The sequence below is a fragment of the Varanus komodoensis genome, unplaced genomic scaffold, assembly GCF_004798865.1.
Source record: "Varanus komodoensis strain SLA01 unplaced genomic scaffold, ASM479886v1 scaffold31, whole genome shotgun sequence".
Classification (NCBI taxonomy): Eukaryota; Metazoa; Chordata; class Lepidosauria; order Squamata; family Varanidae; genus Varanus; species Varanus komodoensis.
The window spans coordinates 9,612,969-9,630,645 of record NW_025335780.1 but is presented as its reverse complement, the minus strand read 5'-3'; the positions used below and the strand labels follow the sequence as shown (position 1 = coordinate 9,630,645).

General features: G+C 41.8%; 1 protein-coding gene across 2 annotated transcripts; it reads left to right on the top strand.

The window, feature by feature from the left end:
* The first annotated feature begins 2,570 nt into the window (after nucleotides 1–2,570).
* On the top strand, nucleotides 2,571–16,789 carry GPR180 (G protein-coupled receptor 180). Of its 2 annotated transcripts, XM_044437869.1 has the most exons (10): nucleotides 2,571–2,710; nucleotides 4,474–4,632; nucleotides 6,096–6,170; nucleotides 6,912–7,112; nucleotides 10,106–10,286; nucleotides 11,326–11,375; nucleotides 13,552–13,709; nucleotides 14,274–14,465; nucleotides 14,948–15,025; nucleotides 16,129–16,789. In XM_044437869.1, exons 1-10 carry the CDS (start codon nucleotides 2,572–2,574, stop codon nucleotides 16,285–16,287), a joined length of 1,392 nt encoding a protein of 463 aa, XP_044293804.1. In that variant the 5' UTR covers nucleotide 2,571; the 3' UTR covers nucleotides 16,288–16,789. The 2 variants fall into 2 exon arrangements, with proteins under 2 accessions (XP_044293804.1, XP_044293805.1); XM_044437870.1 differs by lacking the exon at nucleotides 6,096–6,170.
* Nucleotides 16,790–17,677: the final 888 nt, after the last annotated feature.

Genomic DNA, 17,677 nt, shown 5'->3' with positions numbered 1-17,677 from the left:
TAGTGGTCAAGCGCACAGGACAGGGGCTCTGGCGACGGGAGCTCCAGGCCCCGCTCAGCCGTGGACCCATCCGGGGGACCGTGGGCCAGCCGCGCTCAGCCCAGCCTACCCCTCAGGGCTGCTGATGGGGATCGCATTGAGAGCAGGAGGAAGAGAAGGATACAGGCTACTCTGGGTTCTTTAAAAGAAAACGGTGGCATTTAACTCTAATAAAGGCAAAGCCCTTTTTATCCCCTCGACATTGTAATACTGGAATGATTTTGATTATTTTCAAACCAATTTTTATTCAATATTTATGTCGTACTTACTGTTCTGCTACTCTCCCTTGGGACTAACTTGAATGCAGTTGTTGTAGGCCTGTTTTTTATATTAGAGATATTCAATTTTAATGTTACTGATTTTGTTATTCGGTATTTTATGCTGTTGGTTATTTAAGAGTGCAAGACTGGAGCTCAGGAGATCTGGTTTTAGCCCCTAATCAGCCATGGAGCTCACTGCATGACTTTGGCCCAGTCACAGACTTTCAGCCTACCTACCTCACACAGTTGTTGTTGTGAGGATAAGATTAAGAGGCGAATCCTGTAACTTGCCTTGAGTACCTTGGAAGGAATAAATATAATATTCCATGAGGGAAATAAATATGATAAATAATTCTGGAGGGCACAAATAGGGGAAGGCTGCTATGTGATAGCAGCACAAATTGCAGATCGTCTTCATGACAGAATGGCCAGGGTTTCCATGTAGCAGATTTGCACAGAGGCAGCCCACCCTGACTGCTTGTGGTTGCTGTGATATGCCATCAAGTGTCACCCGACTTGGAGCATCCCTATGAATGAACTCCCTTCAAAATGTCCTGTCCTTTATGCTCCTGCTCAGCTCTTGTCAACTCAAGGCTGTGGTTTCCTTTTGGAATCAACCCATCTCAGAGTTGGTCTTTCCCGTAGATCTTCCCCTTCCTCTTCTGCCTCCGACCTTCTCTGGCATTGTTTTCTCCAGCGAATCTTGATGTGCTTGATTTTAGTTTCATCATTTTTGCTTCCAGGGAGAGTTCTGCCTCGATTTGATTAGGACCCACTTGTTTGTTTCTCTGTCAGTGGAGAGTATTTAGCAAAGCTCTCCTCCTGTACAATGTTTCCAACATCAGTTTTCTTCCTGTCTGCTTTCTCCACTGTCCGGCTCTCACAGTCTTACATAGCTTCTTTGCTTTTAAAAGTCACAAACCATCCAAGCCTCAAAACTGAGGAGAGTATAGGCAAAAGCTACATAACACAGACTCCCTGTCCCCAGAGGCAGTGAGAAACTATTATGTCTAGCAAGTGTCTATCGAGCAAAAAAACCCTATGCCCACAAAGAACATAGGAAGAGCCATGGTGGATGAGACCAAGGAGCCATCTAGCCCAGCATTCGGTTTACACTCTGCCTTAACCAGGTGCCCGTGGGAAACCAACAAGCAGAGCAGGAGTGCAACAACCGTCTTGCCCCCAAGTTCCCCAGCGACTGGTGTACACAGCCTGCCGTACGGGAGGTGGCATTTAGCCTAACAACCGCACATAGCCCTGTACTCCTTGAAGGTGTGCAAGCACTTTTTAAAGCCATCCGGACTGTGGGCCAACACTGCATCTCATGGAAGTGAATCCCACAGTTTCCCCATTAGGAAGAGATAGCTAAAAATAGTGGGATGCGCTGCACAGCGGAGAGGGCGCTCTAGCAAAGCCTAAGCATCCTGAGGAAGATGTCGCTCTCCGGGCTTCCCGGGTTAAGCATCTGCAACTTGGGGAAGACCAAACACGGGTTGCTTCCACCAAAAATGTTTTTTGTCATGGATCAGCCCACCCTGTTCGCTGCTTTTCTGGGGATGGCCAAGTCTTACTGGGCACTTCGCCTGCATCGTGCGCACACATGCCCGGAAACAGGTCCCGCTGAATGTCGCCAGCACTGAACTTCGGAGTAGTAGGACTGCGCTTTCGCTTTTCCCTCCCCTTCTTCCTGCTTTCCCTGCCGGTCCCCACCCCTCCGACGGCCAGCAGGACAACAAGGATTCCTTTCGGCGAAAGGCACCCGCTCGCTCACGAGTCCCGCCGCGCGAGGGAGAGGCCAGGCGAGCCCGCAGCGAGTCCCAGGCGCCGCGACCCCTCCCGCCGCGAACCGGGGCCGCCTGGGCGATCCCCGCGCTCCCACGCCGCTGCCCTCCTCGCTTCGAACGCTCGTGGCGATCCCGCCCTTCCCGCACGGGTCGCTTCTCGTGTCTGTCAAGCAAAAAAGAGGCCCGGCCATTCGCCGCCTCCTCTCTTTCCCCGCCCACCGCCGGACTGGCGCGGGCGATTGGAGGGCTCATTTCCTAGCAACGGCCTCTCTACGCCGGGTAGCAACCTGGCCTCCTCGGGGAGGTGGTCCTGGCCGAGGTATGTCCCCGCCCACCCCCTCTTTGCGGACGCTCAGTGGCTGAGCTTCCGGTCGAGCGGGTTCCCATTGGCTGCCGGTAGCTCCGCCCAGCTCCAGCTGGCGCTGCAGAGCTGCAGACGTGGTCGGGATGGGAAGGAGGTGACCGGAGCGCGGCGGCGCGGAGCGGCGATGGGGCGGGAGCGGCCTCTGTGGCTCGCCTGGGTGGCTCTGTGGAGCGGGGCCTGCGCGCAGGCGAAGACGGTGCAGGGGGGCTTCTCCAGCGCCAGGGCCCGGGCTGGCCAGGTAGTGGCGCAGTTCCAGTTCCACGGTAAGGCCTCCTCGGGCTTGTCCTCTTGTGCGGCCGTTCGATCCGAGGAGAGGGGAGTTGGTGCTCGGGCGATGCCAGTTTACTCGGAAGTCATCCCTACGGATTTCCATGGGGCTCACCCCATGGAAATCTGCCAGGCAGGGGAGCTGTAAACCCTGCAGCCCTTCCCGTGCAGGCTTACTCCGGAGTAAGACTCGCCGTGTCCACTGGGACCTGCTCTCGTGTCGGTGCGCGCAAGACTGGCCGCTTTGGGGAAGGGCTGGCATCTCCGCGTGAGGAGGGGGCAGCAGGAAGAGGGCCTGCCGAGTTTCTGCTTCGCTTGGAAAGTATTGCTGTGGACATCCACGCGCACCGTGCCGGTCAGGCTGCAAGCCTGCTTTGGCCTGGACCACATGCACTGTCCCTCGCAGATGCCGGGGAGATCTGCCCTTCCTCATCCTGTCATCTGCCCCCGAGTCTCAGGTGCCCTGACAACAGGAGAGTCATCCAGTTAAGCAAGTCTTAATTGACAGACTAGATTTAATCAACCCACTCTGCATAAAGACCCTTTTCAATAAAATACTATCTCTAAAAGTGGGAAGCACATTATTTTCCAGTGCTTAAATGGTGCGCACAAATGTCATGGTTTTTCTTAGGCTCCTGAAGATGTCTTTTTTAATGTATACATTTATGGCTCTGAATGGGCCTTGTGGAAGATCGTAGTGGCTACTTTCACAATTACCAAAAGGTATCTTCCTGCTTCCAAAAGCACTTACTGCAGTCTCCCATATGTTCCACTTCAGATGTTAATTCCCATGAGCATTTCACTACAGAAAAATGCCAGTCTTTTTCACACCTGTGAGATAAGCTATCACTCCTCTTTCTCATTTATCCCCATAACTTCAAATAGAATTGGCAGTTGTCTCTAGCTTTGAATGGCTGCCTGCATGCATCTATGTCATATTCCACAAATTTATGACACTGCTCCACGGTACCAACAACCCTTTAAGAATGCCCTCTCCATGCAACCTCCTGTTCCCCAAAACATTAACGACATCTGCTATTGAAGATTGTTTCAGTGTTGATGTTGGCCTTTTACAGTGTTCAGAGGATGCGCACTATTTTCGGGTGAATTATACTTGATCTAGGAAAAATTGCTACAATAAGTAACAAAACTAGAGTTATTATCTGACAAGATTTACTTCTGGTAGTGTGGTGTGGGTGGGTTTGTTTTAAAGAAACACATCTGGCAGCTGTATTGCAGAAAGAAAAATGTAAGCGAGGTCTTTGATCTGAGAATCTTGCCTCCAAGAGTTTTAGTATGTTATTTAAATAATGACATCATTATTTAAATAGCCATCCTAGCAGAAATAGTTTAAATTTTAGAAGACTGGGGTGAATTATACAGTTTCATAGTGGCCCATTTTGCACTTGCGGACAGGAAACCTTGAGAAGGAAGCTTCAGTACCTATATAAACCTAAACATGCTTTTGAAATGAAACTTAATTTGACAAGATATTTATTTCAGTGTAAGACTGTATGGAAACTCCTTGCATAGCATTTTCTCTCTCCTGGATATCTTGTGTATGGGTGTCAGTTGGGAAATAATGCTGGTGGCTTACAAAGCGATAATTAAACTAAAATACTGATAGAACAATGATGATTTGGTAATAATTTGTATTAAGAGCCACTAATGCCAGACTTAAGAGGTTTCTTGGTAATATTTTTTTCTTGTTTCTGTTTTGATCTGTGTAACAGAATTTGACTTCTTTTTAAATATCAAGGTGATTGTGCTCTTCTGTATGTCAGAATCAACAACGTAGCAACAGCTGTCGAAAAAGAAGCGAAGCTTCACCTGTTTCAAGCTAAGGAATGGCTAAAGCTACAAGAAAGCAACCAGGAATACAGTTGTAAAGAAAAATTGTCTAAAGCCCAGTTGATAAGTGAGTTTCATTGGGAAGAATTGGTTCTAAATATACTGAGTGAGATCATAGCTTCCTTAAATACTTCAGTTTATCTGTGTAAATAGGTTTAGGATTTTAAAAAAACTAAGAAGAGTTAAAGTGCTTATAAATGTATTCACCCATCAGACATTGGCGATTGCAAGTGTTCATAGCCACATGATCAGTAAACATGTTCTACAGTCTCATATACTACACATGCTATTAATTTAGCCCCTGGGCATCCATCATGCCCATTTTCCTTTGGGAAGCATCGATGTTTGCATAGGTCTTCATCAAAGTAAACGTTTTTTATTTGTGGAAAAAGAGAAGTTAAGGCAGTTGATGGAAAGCAAATTTCCCACCTGCCTTCCTCTCCCCTGCAGTCATTTATGAGCCCTGAAAATCCTCTCTGAAAGTTCTGAAACAAATTGGGAGGCTGCTGAGGGAAAAGACTGGAAACCGTGTTTTCATGAACTTCCTAAAGATTGCCATGCTATGGTCCCAAGGGTTGTAAGACAGCGCACAGGCCTCTTTTTTCTCCACCCAGCCATCCAGGGAAATTGATGTATTTCCTCCCAGCTGCTGTGGAAAGCTCCATGGGGAGGGAAGCAGGGAGCCAAGGAAAGGGGAGCAGGGACTCCCTGTTGCCCATTCGCAGGATAATTTTCAGAGGCCCATTTTGCTAGAAATGCTTTTACGACTGAATGGGAAGTGAACACACTTCTGCCAATCCATCCACTCTGCTTGGCTCTTACTGGCAAGAATTTGGATGGTTTTTCTGTTTAAAGATGGTCGGCTCATTAGGACTGTGCTGTATGTTAATTTGTATCCAAGCCAGTATTGGTATCTAGTCTTTTTTAGGAATAAATATGGAGATATAATACTGATTTAGACTATCAGTTACAAATACTCTATTTAAAATTAATTTTAGTTTGCCTTTTAGGATGGAACCCTTTCAATAATACAACAGCTTTGAGGGTACATTTACAATTGCAGCTTTGTTCCTTTAGATAAAAAATGATAATGTGTATACTTCAAAGCTCTCAGTGTTAAACACTGAGGGTCAGAGTATATAATGGCAGGCTTCCTTTTAACTTAAATGAATAAAACTGCATTTCTAAACACGCGTCAGTGCAGCGCTATACGTGTCTACTCAGAACTAAGTGACTATAAGATTATAGCCTTTGTGCCACATATCGGGCCTTGCTTCTTGCACTCTGTGCTGCGTTTAGTTGCTTTTTCTAAAATGATCCTATTTGCTTCTCTTCACCTCCCCTAATTTTTTCCTCTCTTCAGATTAATTAAAGACTGAACTGCTTTCCTTGTAACTGATTTAAAAAGCAGTTTGTTTTCATCGCTTAATTGTGTAATTAGCTCTTTCTCTTTGAATATCTTGAGTGTTCATGTTTCAGTTGATAAATTAAGCTACCATAGAAGAAGCATGCGATGTCATTTCCTTGCAGGGGGGCTTCCTCCTCATCTTCTTACCCCACCGCCATCCAATTATAAGCTGACTGGAAATGAAGCCAGGAATTCAGGTACTCAAGCCTAGTAACACTTTTGTGGAACCCGACTACTTTAGGTACAAAAGTATCAAAGAAAATGATTACAAGATCTCACTTAATTGTATATTGATCACAGTTTCAGAAGAGCAGATTATGATTCAGAAACTTGACAATTAAAAAAGCAATACAGCATTAGTATCCATAATTAACTATGTCATTTAATCCAATAGATCTCAAAATCATCCCTTCAGTATTGTGTGTTAGCACATGCTCTGTGGTTGAGATAGGAAAGGGGGGGCAGGAATGCCACTGAAGCACTATTTCAGTTGGACCACACATTGTGATCTCAACCTAACCTCCCTTTAGCAGCTTTAAATCCCATTGATTGCAGTCGATTTGTTAAGCACATACTTATCTTTTTCTCAGGGAAATCAAAGGTAATTGAAGCCGTAATCCCATATCCATTTAAACCCAAGTGAAAGCATGGTCCTTGTTTCTGAGTAGACATGTAATACTTGAGATGGATTGTACCACTTGGTTTTCAAGGGGTGCACATGCACACACACTTGCTCGAAAATTTAACAGAGTAAGAAGTGTACGCTTTATATAGATACATTACAGAGAAGTAGAACTGATCTCAGTAATTTGTTGTATGTATATATAGCAAAAAAGTGCTAGCCATTTCCAAACTGAAAAGTTCTCTGCTTTGTTTCATATTCCTATAAAAAAAAAAGGTTTTTTGAATTTACCAATTTAGTCTGTTTCTTTTTTAAGTGAACATGAATGCCACGGAACAAAATGTGACGGTGTCCCAAGTTCCATATCCAGACACATGGGTTGCTTTTTATGTTGACAAGTTTACCTGTGCAGAGACTTATGAGAACTCCGAATCTGAGGATGTTGAGTTTGAAATGATGTTACTAAACCCAGACGCAGAGGGGAATCCAGTGGATCACTTTAGTGCAGGAGAATCCGGTAAGATGTTTTTCTTGACATGGTGGGAAAAAGCATAAAGCTGCAATTGAATGCCATATGAAGAATTTCCATTTTGGAAAGTGTTTGTTTTGATACCCTATTATCTGTAGGAGGAAGAGGAGGAAGAGAGAACACAACTTGCACGGGAAATGCAAACAATCCATACAATGATGGCTTTTGAATGAGAGTGGGTGTGTTGTGATGGTTAGAGTGTTGGTCTGGGACCTAGGAGATCTGAATTCTAGTTCCAATACAAACTTGAAACTCCCTAGCTAGTCTCAGCCTAACCTATCTCATAGGGTGTTTGTTGTGAAGATAAAATGAGTAGAGAACTATTAAACTGCCTTTGTTTACTTGCAAGAGGAAAAAAAGGTGAGATATAAATGCAATGCATTAGTAATAATTATATTGCTTGTCTGTTTGCTTTAATTAGCCCGTATGCATTCCCCGTCTCCTGTCCTTTTATTACAATCATTTTATTACAATCAGTTGACAGTTACCTAGAATATTGGTTCCATTTATATAACCAGATGTTTTAGAGAAATAAATCTCTATTTATATATGTAGTTAACATTATATTTGAGTATGGACTTGGAGTCATTGCACTTATGGCATCATGTACAATCTAGTTACTCATTAATAGTAGCCAAATAATTTTGGCATCTTTGTTCCAATTATTAACACAACTTTAAGGGAAAAATAGTTGTTTAGCTATTCTGATGTTATTGATTGAATTAAGAATGAATAGTGTAAATGGCTACTTTTGACAGTAACACATTCTAGACAACAAGATAAGAGAAGAAAATATCTGACTTAGAAAACTCAGGACCCTTCCTTCACGTGACACAATACTGGCTAATGTGCAGAGAACACGAACTCCATATCCTGCATTTAAGTATTGCAGCAGTGACATCTAGTGGTAAGACAGACATACAACATGTATCCGTTGTAGGGCCTCTTACATTTTGTCATAGTAAAATCTTCCTTAGTCAAGGGCTCAGGTTTCCATGAATTTTCCAAAAATGTGGAACCTCTTTTGCACAATGGAAAAAAGGTATATGCAGCACATGCATCATAATCTAATAGTCAGACACGTCTGCCAGCAAACGTATATAGGGGCTGTTTAAAACACTGGGATTGTCATGGGCAGCAAATGTGCTGCAAACATTTGTTTTTATCATGAGACAAACAGGCATAATAATAAATGGAAATGATCCTTATACTGCAATCAAATGCATCTTTATTCATAAGTAAGTACCGTTGATTTCAGTGGAATTACTCCCAGTGCTGATACTCAGAATTATAACATTAAGAAGCAACAACATTTTGCTCATGCATCGTGGCTTAAATGCTCGTTAATAGTGGATGAAGCATGTGGCTTTATGTTTCTCTCCTTGGGGTAGATGTTAGTCTCATCCAAACATGATACATAGTGGGAGGCAAAAGGGAGGCTGCTGTTCTTTCATTAGCAGCTGTCTGCACTTCTTTAGGGATGTGGTCAGACTTGGAGAGTCCTTTGAGAGACAGAAAAGAAAAGGCTAGCATAAGACTTCCAAACTGCTGCTAATAAGCTACTCAAATTCATACTATTATATCACTTATCACTTGTGTGGTTTTGACATCCCAGTCAGTCAATATTTTTTTCTATTGCTCATGCAGGGATTTCCAAGCTGTGGTCCATGTACCATTGGTCATCCATGAGAAAGCTGCAGAATGATAGAGAATAGTTGGCTCTGCATACAATTTACTATTTCAGCAGCAGAGAGTGAGACTGTTTGTACCTGTGCAAGGCAGGATATTCTCCACTTTCTGTCCTCCAGTCCAGTACCAAGGCATATATCTGATGTTCACACTACTTAAAGTTGACTCTTTTCTTTGAATGGGATTTAGCTTAGACTAATACTGGATACAAACCGGAACCAGAATAGACCTGACCTATGGCTAAAGCTGATAAGCGTTACATCTATCTTAACAAAGAAACAGGCTCATAATCACATTAGAAAGGCAAGAATATGGGAGTCACAATATATGTTACCTGTTGCTTTGGTTTGTAGATCCAAAAAAAAAGATTAATCAGTGGTCTGTAGTCTTCAGGTAGTCTCTGGGGAAAGGTATGACAACCACTGGGCTCAGGCAGTTGACTAAGAAGCACTGATCTAGAGACAACCATGAGTTGCACACATTGTTCACAAACATCATATCCTCGAGACAAGCATATAATGCTTTAATCGCAAGTCCACTCTCACCCTGTCAGTGTCCTGGTCATGGATTCCAGAACTGCATTTGCACAATTCTGGACAGAGACATTCAGTTTATGAATTTTCTGAAATGACATGATTTTTCCTTTCAAAAGGTAGTTCAAAAGTATGATGGTTTTCGATCATGTCCTAATCACGTTATTCAAATCCTTTGGCTGCAAAGTTCTTGAAGAACAGTGTCCCTCAATGATGTTGACATGAAGGTGTTTAGAGCAAACCAGCACCATGTTATATCAGCAGTTCAGTGCTGCTATGCTGTTTTTGTGAATATTTATAATGGCATAGTCCTTAAAATCGGGAAAGAAGTGGATTTCATTGTCTGTTCTAATTATATAGAATCCCCAGCCTGTGTTTTACTAAAGTAGTAACTCTCTCGGAAAGTGTGTATAATTCAATGATATATGGGCCTGGGTACTCTAGGGGGCACACCCTGAGCAGGAACTGCTGTTCCTTAACAGCTGTTTGGAGACCCATCCCCAGGTTTGGATGGAAACAGGTCTAATCTATAGTGGGACCGTAACTCAAACTCTCTGTTGCCATGGAGTTTGTTGTGCTTCCAAGCTTAAAAATCTACTTAGATTTGTGTTCTTAACTGGGATTTTATCTGTACAGGCGGCTGCTAGGTGACTTTGTTATTGCTACATTTGCTTTTGCTTTTATTTTTGAAGTCACTTTAGAAATTGTTGGATTTTTAAATGGAAGAGTATGACTATGAAGAACTAATCCTTTTTGCAGGCCTACATGAATTCTTCTTCCTGCTTGTCCTGGCATACTTTGTCGCTGCTTGCATATATGCTCAGTCGCTGTGGCAAACTATTAAGAAAGGAGGACCTATGCACACAGTATTGAAAGTGCTCTCCACGGTTTTGCTGCTGCAGGCTGCTTCTGCTTTTGCAAACTATCTGCATTTTTCCAGGTAAATGTAAAATGCTGGTCAGGGAACATCACCCTGTGCACTTCCAAAGGTACCCTGTTGATTCACACTATTGGGTCTACTGCTTCTGACTGTGACTCTCCCTGATCTCAGACAGAAGTCTTTCTTACATCTTTCCTTGAACTTTCCAGAAGCTTAGGCATACTTTAATAGGTACTGTTACCTCTGTTGTTATTCCTTTTTCCTATTTATGTACAAAAAGCACACACAAATTCAGACAGAAAGAACATTGTTAGGATGTACATTCCTGATTTTTAAAAATCTTATTTTATTAAATATTTTCATACAGCTTTTCCCCATGCCTACCCAAACAATGCAAACGGAAACAATTTAATAGTTAATCTTCAGATTCGAGAGGAGGGGCAAAAGAAAAGGAGAGGACTTGGGAAAAGGGGGGAGGAAAGAATGAATATGGGATCCCCTCAGTGTCATTTGCGTCAGTGGTTCCTCTTAAGTTTGTGTTCTACTACAGAAAGTACTTTGTACATTCCACTTTTTAAACAGTTAAAATTATGTCCCAGGGAAGTTCGGGTTTTGCATAATAATAGCAGAATTCTGCCTCCTGATTGGGTAACATAAGCAAATACAGGGAGAGTTGCATATGGCAGTATTCAGTGCTTTCCTAGCACTAGTGTTATACCAGCGCAAATGAATGCTAGTGCAATGTTATTATTGCTTGCTAGGCAAAGGAAAATATGGTGATGTTGCCCCTTTTGCCTTTCCTCTAGCAAGGACTAACGACATACTAGCTTTGCTTTGGACTAGCATTGGCATAGCATTGGATACTGCCCAATTTCCCCCTTATTATTAATGGGAGGGGCTGTGGGAGCAGCTCCTGCTTATTTTGGTGTGATTTCTTTCATAAAGCTTTTACAAATTGATTTTTTTTAATATCTAGAGATACTAGTGTCTATAATTATACTGCATGAAGTGTTCAGAGTTTTCCTGACAGTCATTCCTTTTAATAAGTAATTCAAACTAACTGCTTATTCATTGCAGCTTTTTGTTCATGTTTTATTAGTTACTCTAAAAATGGAGTAGGAACACCTTTTATGGGAAGCCTTGCAGAATGTAAGTATATTTTAAAGCTTTCAACTGATAAGAAATCTAGACATTGGCGTACAGAAGCACATTTCCTGATTGTTAATATGTTTTGCATAGCATGGAAGGTGGGATGCATTGTAAAATCAGTGCTATTTTATATATTGAATAAAGGATTTAAGGCCCACCCCGAGCCCTGCCCTTGCATGGAACATGCTTACTCAAAACGATGTCTGAATGTGGCATTTTGTGCACATCTACTCAAAAGCAACACTGTGGGGACTCAAGATAAGTTTGCATGGGTGGCAAACAACAATACATTAAAACACACCACTTCACAAAATTCATCCTCCTTTATAGGCCACAGGGGGGACTCTTCCATTTTCTTCACACAACACACTGTTAGCACAGTATTGCAAGTTGCACTGATGACCACCAACTTGGGTGGCTTCACAAGGAAGAGTAGACAAGGTAATGGAGGAGAAGTCTATCGGCATCTGCCAGACATTGTTATTATGGTTGTTATTACTTGTATGCCACCCCAGGGCCCGGGGGCTCTCTCTATATATAAAGAGATGGCTTTATAGAATACCTTCGGTAGCAGGGAAATATGACAGGCCAGTTTCGGGGAACATGAGTAGAAGGGTGTTGTTATGCTCATACCCCAATCTAGCCTAGAATGCTGACCTATATCGGCATTTAGTCTGATTCCAGCATGGCCCTTCTTATATTTTTATGCCAGATCTACCTTGTCTTTTACTCGAACTTCAAAATCCACCAACCAGATACTGGCTGAGAAGGTGGCATTGAAACTTCTGTATAGTTAAAATGAAGACCAGTGTCCAAACTCATGCTGAGCCCAGTGATTTCTTTTCACTACAAGAACTGATCTTGTGCAAATCCATTCCTGATTCAGCAGCCTAATGTATGAGTTTTCCCTAGCTGTTTTGAGCATACATTTGTTCCAACTCATACACCCCTTCACTGTATTTCTTTCACAGAACTTAAACATGGAAACTTTTCAATTCCACTCCAAGGTTTTCTAGCATGAGTGCACCCCTTTATATGTATTTCAACTACATTTTTAAATTTCCCCCAGTAAACTACATAAAATATGTTAGAGTATATGGATACAGTTGTTGAAATTCTGTATCATTTTAGAATAAATATTATGGGCACTTCTGTATTTCCTGGAGGATACTCTGGATAGCTGGAGACAGCTTAGCAAGCACCCTTGTAATAAAATTGCTGTTTGCTTATGTCTCTAACCAGAGCTGTTGATAACCCATTTCTGCCCATAACCACTGGGCTACTGCCCTTCTGACAACATCCAGCTAACCCTTTTATTCTCCCCTGTGTACCACCCACCCTCCAATTTCAGTTAGCAACCATCCTGATGAAGAATTCTAGCAAACTCAAAAAGTGAAAAAGTTGTTCACTATTTTGTGACATCTTGGTTTGTCATAAGTACTACCAGACTGTGGATTTAAGCAAAAACTTCTTCCAGATCAGCATGGCTTAGTACATGCACTAGTGTTGCAAGCAAATGTGGGATGCGCTTTGTGACACTGGCAGAATGGTCTTTCATAGTGTATCACCTTAAAAAAATCTGGAAGTGTGCGCAGCAGCACTGGACAGATGGACTATGCAACCTCTAACAGAGAGCGGGCGAAAGGGGTGGGGTGGGTGAAATACTGATTTTGCCTACTTAGCTGCACCAGTTTGTTCCTCCTCATTGGCAAAGTCCCTTTCTTGTTTTTTGCTGCCTCCTTGTGTGCTCCTTTTACCTAATGCTGTCCTCTAACAGCAAAATGAGAGCACCAGTAAAGCTCCAGATGACAGAAGTGATGATCTTCCGTGTAGGGTGTTCTTCACAAAAACCACCCTAAATACGTATTGACCTCAGCTCCTTGTGGCTGAGCCCATTTGTTCAGAAAGATTCATCCTGTGACACCAAGGAACAAAAGTAAAGTTCAATGTGGCCTAAGTGGTGGTCAGGATGCATCCCAAGTGTTCAGTTCACTTCCTATTCCCTCTGGCTATGTTCTCCAGCCTGCTTTATTGAAGGATATACAAGCTGTTACTGACTTCACTTTATACAGACCTTGGACTGTTAAAGCCCTCCACACAGCCATTTTACGTAGCAGTCATTGTTAATGCCAGAATTAATGCAACTTAATGATGTTATCATTCTTGTCCTCCTTAGTGTGTGACATAATCTCCCAGATGCAGATGCTGTACTTACTGCTGAGTTTGTGCATGGGGTGGACAATAGGCAGGATGAAGAAATCTCAGAGCAAACCTCTCCAGTGGGATTCCACTCCCACGTCCACTGCTATCGCTGCCATCGTCGTTGTGACCCAGGTTTGTCTTGCACCGTGTGCTGTTTGCCACACAAGAGCTTGCCCAATAGTTGGGAGACATTCATAATCAAGGAATGCCTGGGTTGACCTTACCTGAAGAGAAGAGCCATCCTGTCCTCATGCTTCATTGAGAATGTCATTCAAAGTGTGTCAGCTGAAAGCCTGCATTTGATGGACATGACTGCAGAACTGTTTCAGAAGAACTGCTTGAAGGCTGAATGAGCAAACAGGGTAACCTCTTACCACCTGAGAAGCCCTGGTCCTGAATGTTCTGGTTTATATTTTCCAAATCTTTCCTGATGGATAGGCTTTTTCCAAAATTAGTAATCCCTCAGTAAGATTCTCTTCTGTTGTTACACTTGTGCAGTATAATAGCTAAACATGTGAAAGAGGAAGTCCTTAGTTCAAGTCTCTCCTCAGCCATGAACTGGCTTTGCTGCCTTTCTTTTCCTGTGCTAACAATGTGGCCCCATCAGATCTGTATGTTACATGTAAGCAAAGCTATTTGAAGAAGTTCCATCCAGGGACGTTCTCTTTCTGAATGTGTGGCCTTCCTGTTTTGCAGAGTATTTTACTGATCTGGGAGCAGTTTGAAGATACTGATCACCACAGCTACCACTCACACCAAAGTTTAGCAGGTGGGCTTCTCATTGGTTTGAGAATTTGCCTTGCTCTGTCACTCGGCTGCAGTCTTTACCAGATCATCCGAATTGAGAGAAGTACACTGAAAAGAGAATTCTATATCACCTTCACAAAGGTATGTACCTTACATGCACACCTGATATATTTTCTTGTATTATTCTTTTTAGGGGCCTCCTGAAGGAGCAATAACTTTGGAGGAAAAAGTTCAACATCCCTAGAATTGAGCTGTGAATTCAGTGTAACAGTGTAATTCTAGGGATGTTACTCAGAAATAAATTATGTTGAGTTCAGCAGGGCTTTCTTCCAAGTAAATGTGCATAGGTGCTCACATTTACATGGGAAGAAGTCCTATCAAATACAGTGAGAATTACTTCTGAGTAAACTAGTGTAAAAATGCTGTGTAAAAGTTTAATTACAAAATAGTTTTTTTGCAACTTGGTCCTGATACATTACTGCAGCCTGATACAGGAAGCAGTTGGACAGTTACTGAATATTGAATTTCCACAGGTAATATAAAAAGAGAACTAAAGTTCCACTAATGGTGAGATTTGGTGCTGACAAATAGCTAATGGCAGGGTGTGTTTTTTTTTCTTCCAGGGCTGTATACTTTGGTTTTTATGTCATCCATGTCTTGTATCCATATCTCTAATGTTTAGAGATTACCAGCAAGAGAAGGTAGGTATATTCAAGACAGTAAAGGTGCTTTTCATAACTGAGTATTAATTACAGAAGGCTTTTTACACATGTACAATGCTAGGTTTTTCTTTAAGGCATTTTTATATGTACCCATCAACTAAAAAAAGCCACAGTGGCTTACACAAACCCATAACGGACAGTCCTGGTCTTCAAGTTTGCAGTCTGAAAGTTCTTCTAATGTTCATTTCTTGATAGCCTTTAAAAAGTTTGGCCATCGTTCGTTCATGATGTAGGGAAATTAGGTGGCTAAAGCCCAATCATATTGTTGCTTTTGGTGGTGGCAGTAGTACTAGTATATTTGCAGTCATATAGTTCTCATTTTTAAAACATAGCCAAACTTCAAATTAAACAACCGGAATTGATGGGAGGGGGGAATAAAAAGGGGCCAAAGAAACCAAAGGTGTGCAGCAAGTATATACACAAAATCCCGAGAGAGATGAATAAAGTTCTGTCTAACTGGGCTGGTTATGTGTTGCCTACCTGATTAATGTCTTCACTGCCAGAGCATGTGCAGAGTTCATTGCAGAGAGGATGGTGTACAAGAAAACATCTGGACCTGCAGTTAGATGGTATTAGGAAGGCAAGAGCAAATTCTCACTTTTAGTAAAAACTGTTTTCAGTTGAAGTTGGTGGCGAGACCCATCTTCATAACAATCCTACTTTTGTGTTTTTTCTGACTGGACCAGCTATAGTGTGGAAGAGTCCAAATTTGGGGTGCATCTTGCAGAACAAGAAATAAGATCTAGTCTTTTCAAGTATCCTGGCATGGTGCCAATTTAAGAGGTGCTCTAGGGGGCACTGTTGAGCTACATTAGAGATGGGGTTTGTTAAAGAGCTAATTAAGGAAAATGTGAGTAACTTAGGACCAGGTCAGGGTGCCCTTTCTTTGAATGACAGTATGTTATAGATACCTTTTAAAGTCTGTGGAGCCTTGCAGCTGTTTTTAAAAGATCTGATAACCCAGGGTGAACCTCTAAACATTCATTCCTGACAAAGTTCAGTACTACTTAATGCATTGTTGAGTAAAATTGTATTCTTTTCTAAAGCGCTTTTTCTCTTGTTCCGTTCTTTTCGTGTTTCAGATTATTACCATAGGTGTCATCCTGTGCCAGTTGTTCTCCATGGTTCTGCTGTATCGACTCTTTGTCTCACACAGTCTTTACTGGGAGGTGTCCTCCTTTTCCTCCGTAACATTGCCGTTAACTGTAGCATCTGGGCATAAAAGTCGCCATCACTTTTGAGATGTGTTTGGGAGATCCACTCATAAAGGTGCAATAATATGGACTTGGAAAGCATGCAGCTATTTTCAGCAGTAACTCTACCACAAGGTTTTTCTGAAATTGCTGAATAAGTAAAATGCAATATTTCGCTGTCACTGGGTCACAACAAATGTAGACAATACAGTGAATTTCAAAGTCAGTGACGAACAAATGTGATGGTCTTACTATTTTGGACAAAGATAAAGCAAATTCTTATCCAGTTCTTTCACTCCAAAACTGCCTCATTTGATATTAGAACAAGATTCATATTTCAGTAACGAGGAACTTAAACTGATTGCATTGAAAGGTTTTGCAATTAAAATAATGGTCTAAAATTGCTTTAAAACAAAATGCACATAAATTTAAAATGACTTGAACATTGTAAAAAGTCCAGGAGACCAGTGTAAAATGTTTACAGTGAACTGTAGTTCTCATTTATTTGTTGTTTTTAAAAAATAAATAAAAGAGTACTTTCTTGCCTTGAGGTTTTGACAGAGTTCAAATTTTAGCTTAATTACAAGTTGATTTTGACATTCTGTATTTGAGAGGAATGTTACAGGAGCATAACAGTACTGGGCTAGCGACGCAGTTTAAAGCAAATTCAAACCACAGCAACATGAAAGTTATAAGAATGCAGGTTTGTGTCTCCTAAACTAAGGAGGTGAAATGGAATGTGTGGTGCAGTACTAGAATTTTAATCCTGATATAATTCATTACTCTTACATTGAGGATTCAGTCATAATTAAGCCATATTCACAGATTAAATTAACAGAAGCATTTCAAATAAATGTTAGTTTCAGTCATCAACTACCCATGAATTCCTGCCCAAGGATACTTAATCAGGATTAAATTTTCTCTGAATAATTGAAAAACAAAATACTCACTGGATTTGTTATAATCCATGTTGGCATTGGGTTCTAAGTAGTTGCCACCTCCTATTGTAGGAGAACCATGCTTTTAAATGATGTCTAGCATTCAGGCTGCCACTGTAAATATATATATTTTTATTGAAGTGCCTATTTATTCCCCCAGATGGAAATCATACAGAGAGGAAATAAATGAAATATAAATAAATATCCCTGTTAAGTGACTGATTTTTATTTATTTTGGTGCTTTTGCATTTTGAAAAACACATATACTGCTAACTGTGTCTTAGAGGAACTGTGAAGCTAGTTTTAGTTGTGAAACCTACTCCAGTTTGTTCACATTTGCTCTCAGTTGCAAACCCAATATTGTGCTTATGATGTGTTTGTCCCATCAACAGAAGCAGGCATGAAAGCTGATTGATGCATGCTTATTTGCTTTTCCTGCTTGCTTCAAGGCAGCAGTCACTCACACTGGGTTGATCCAATTGCTGGAAGAACGGAGGAGG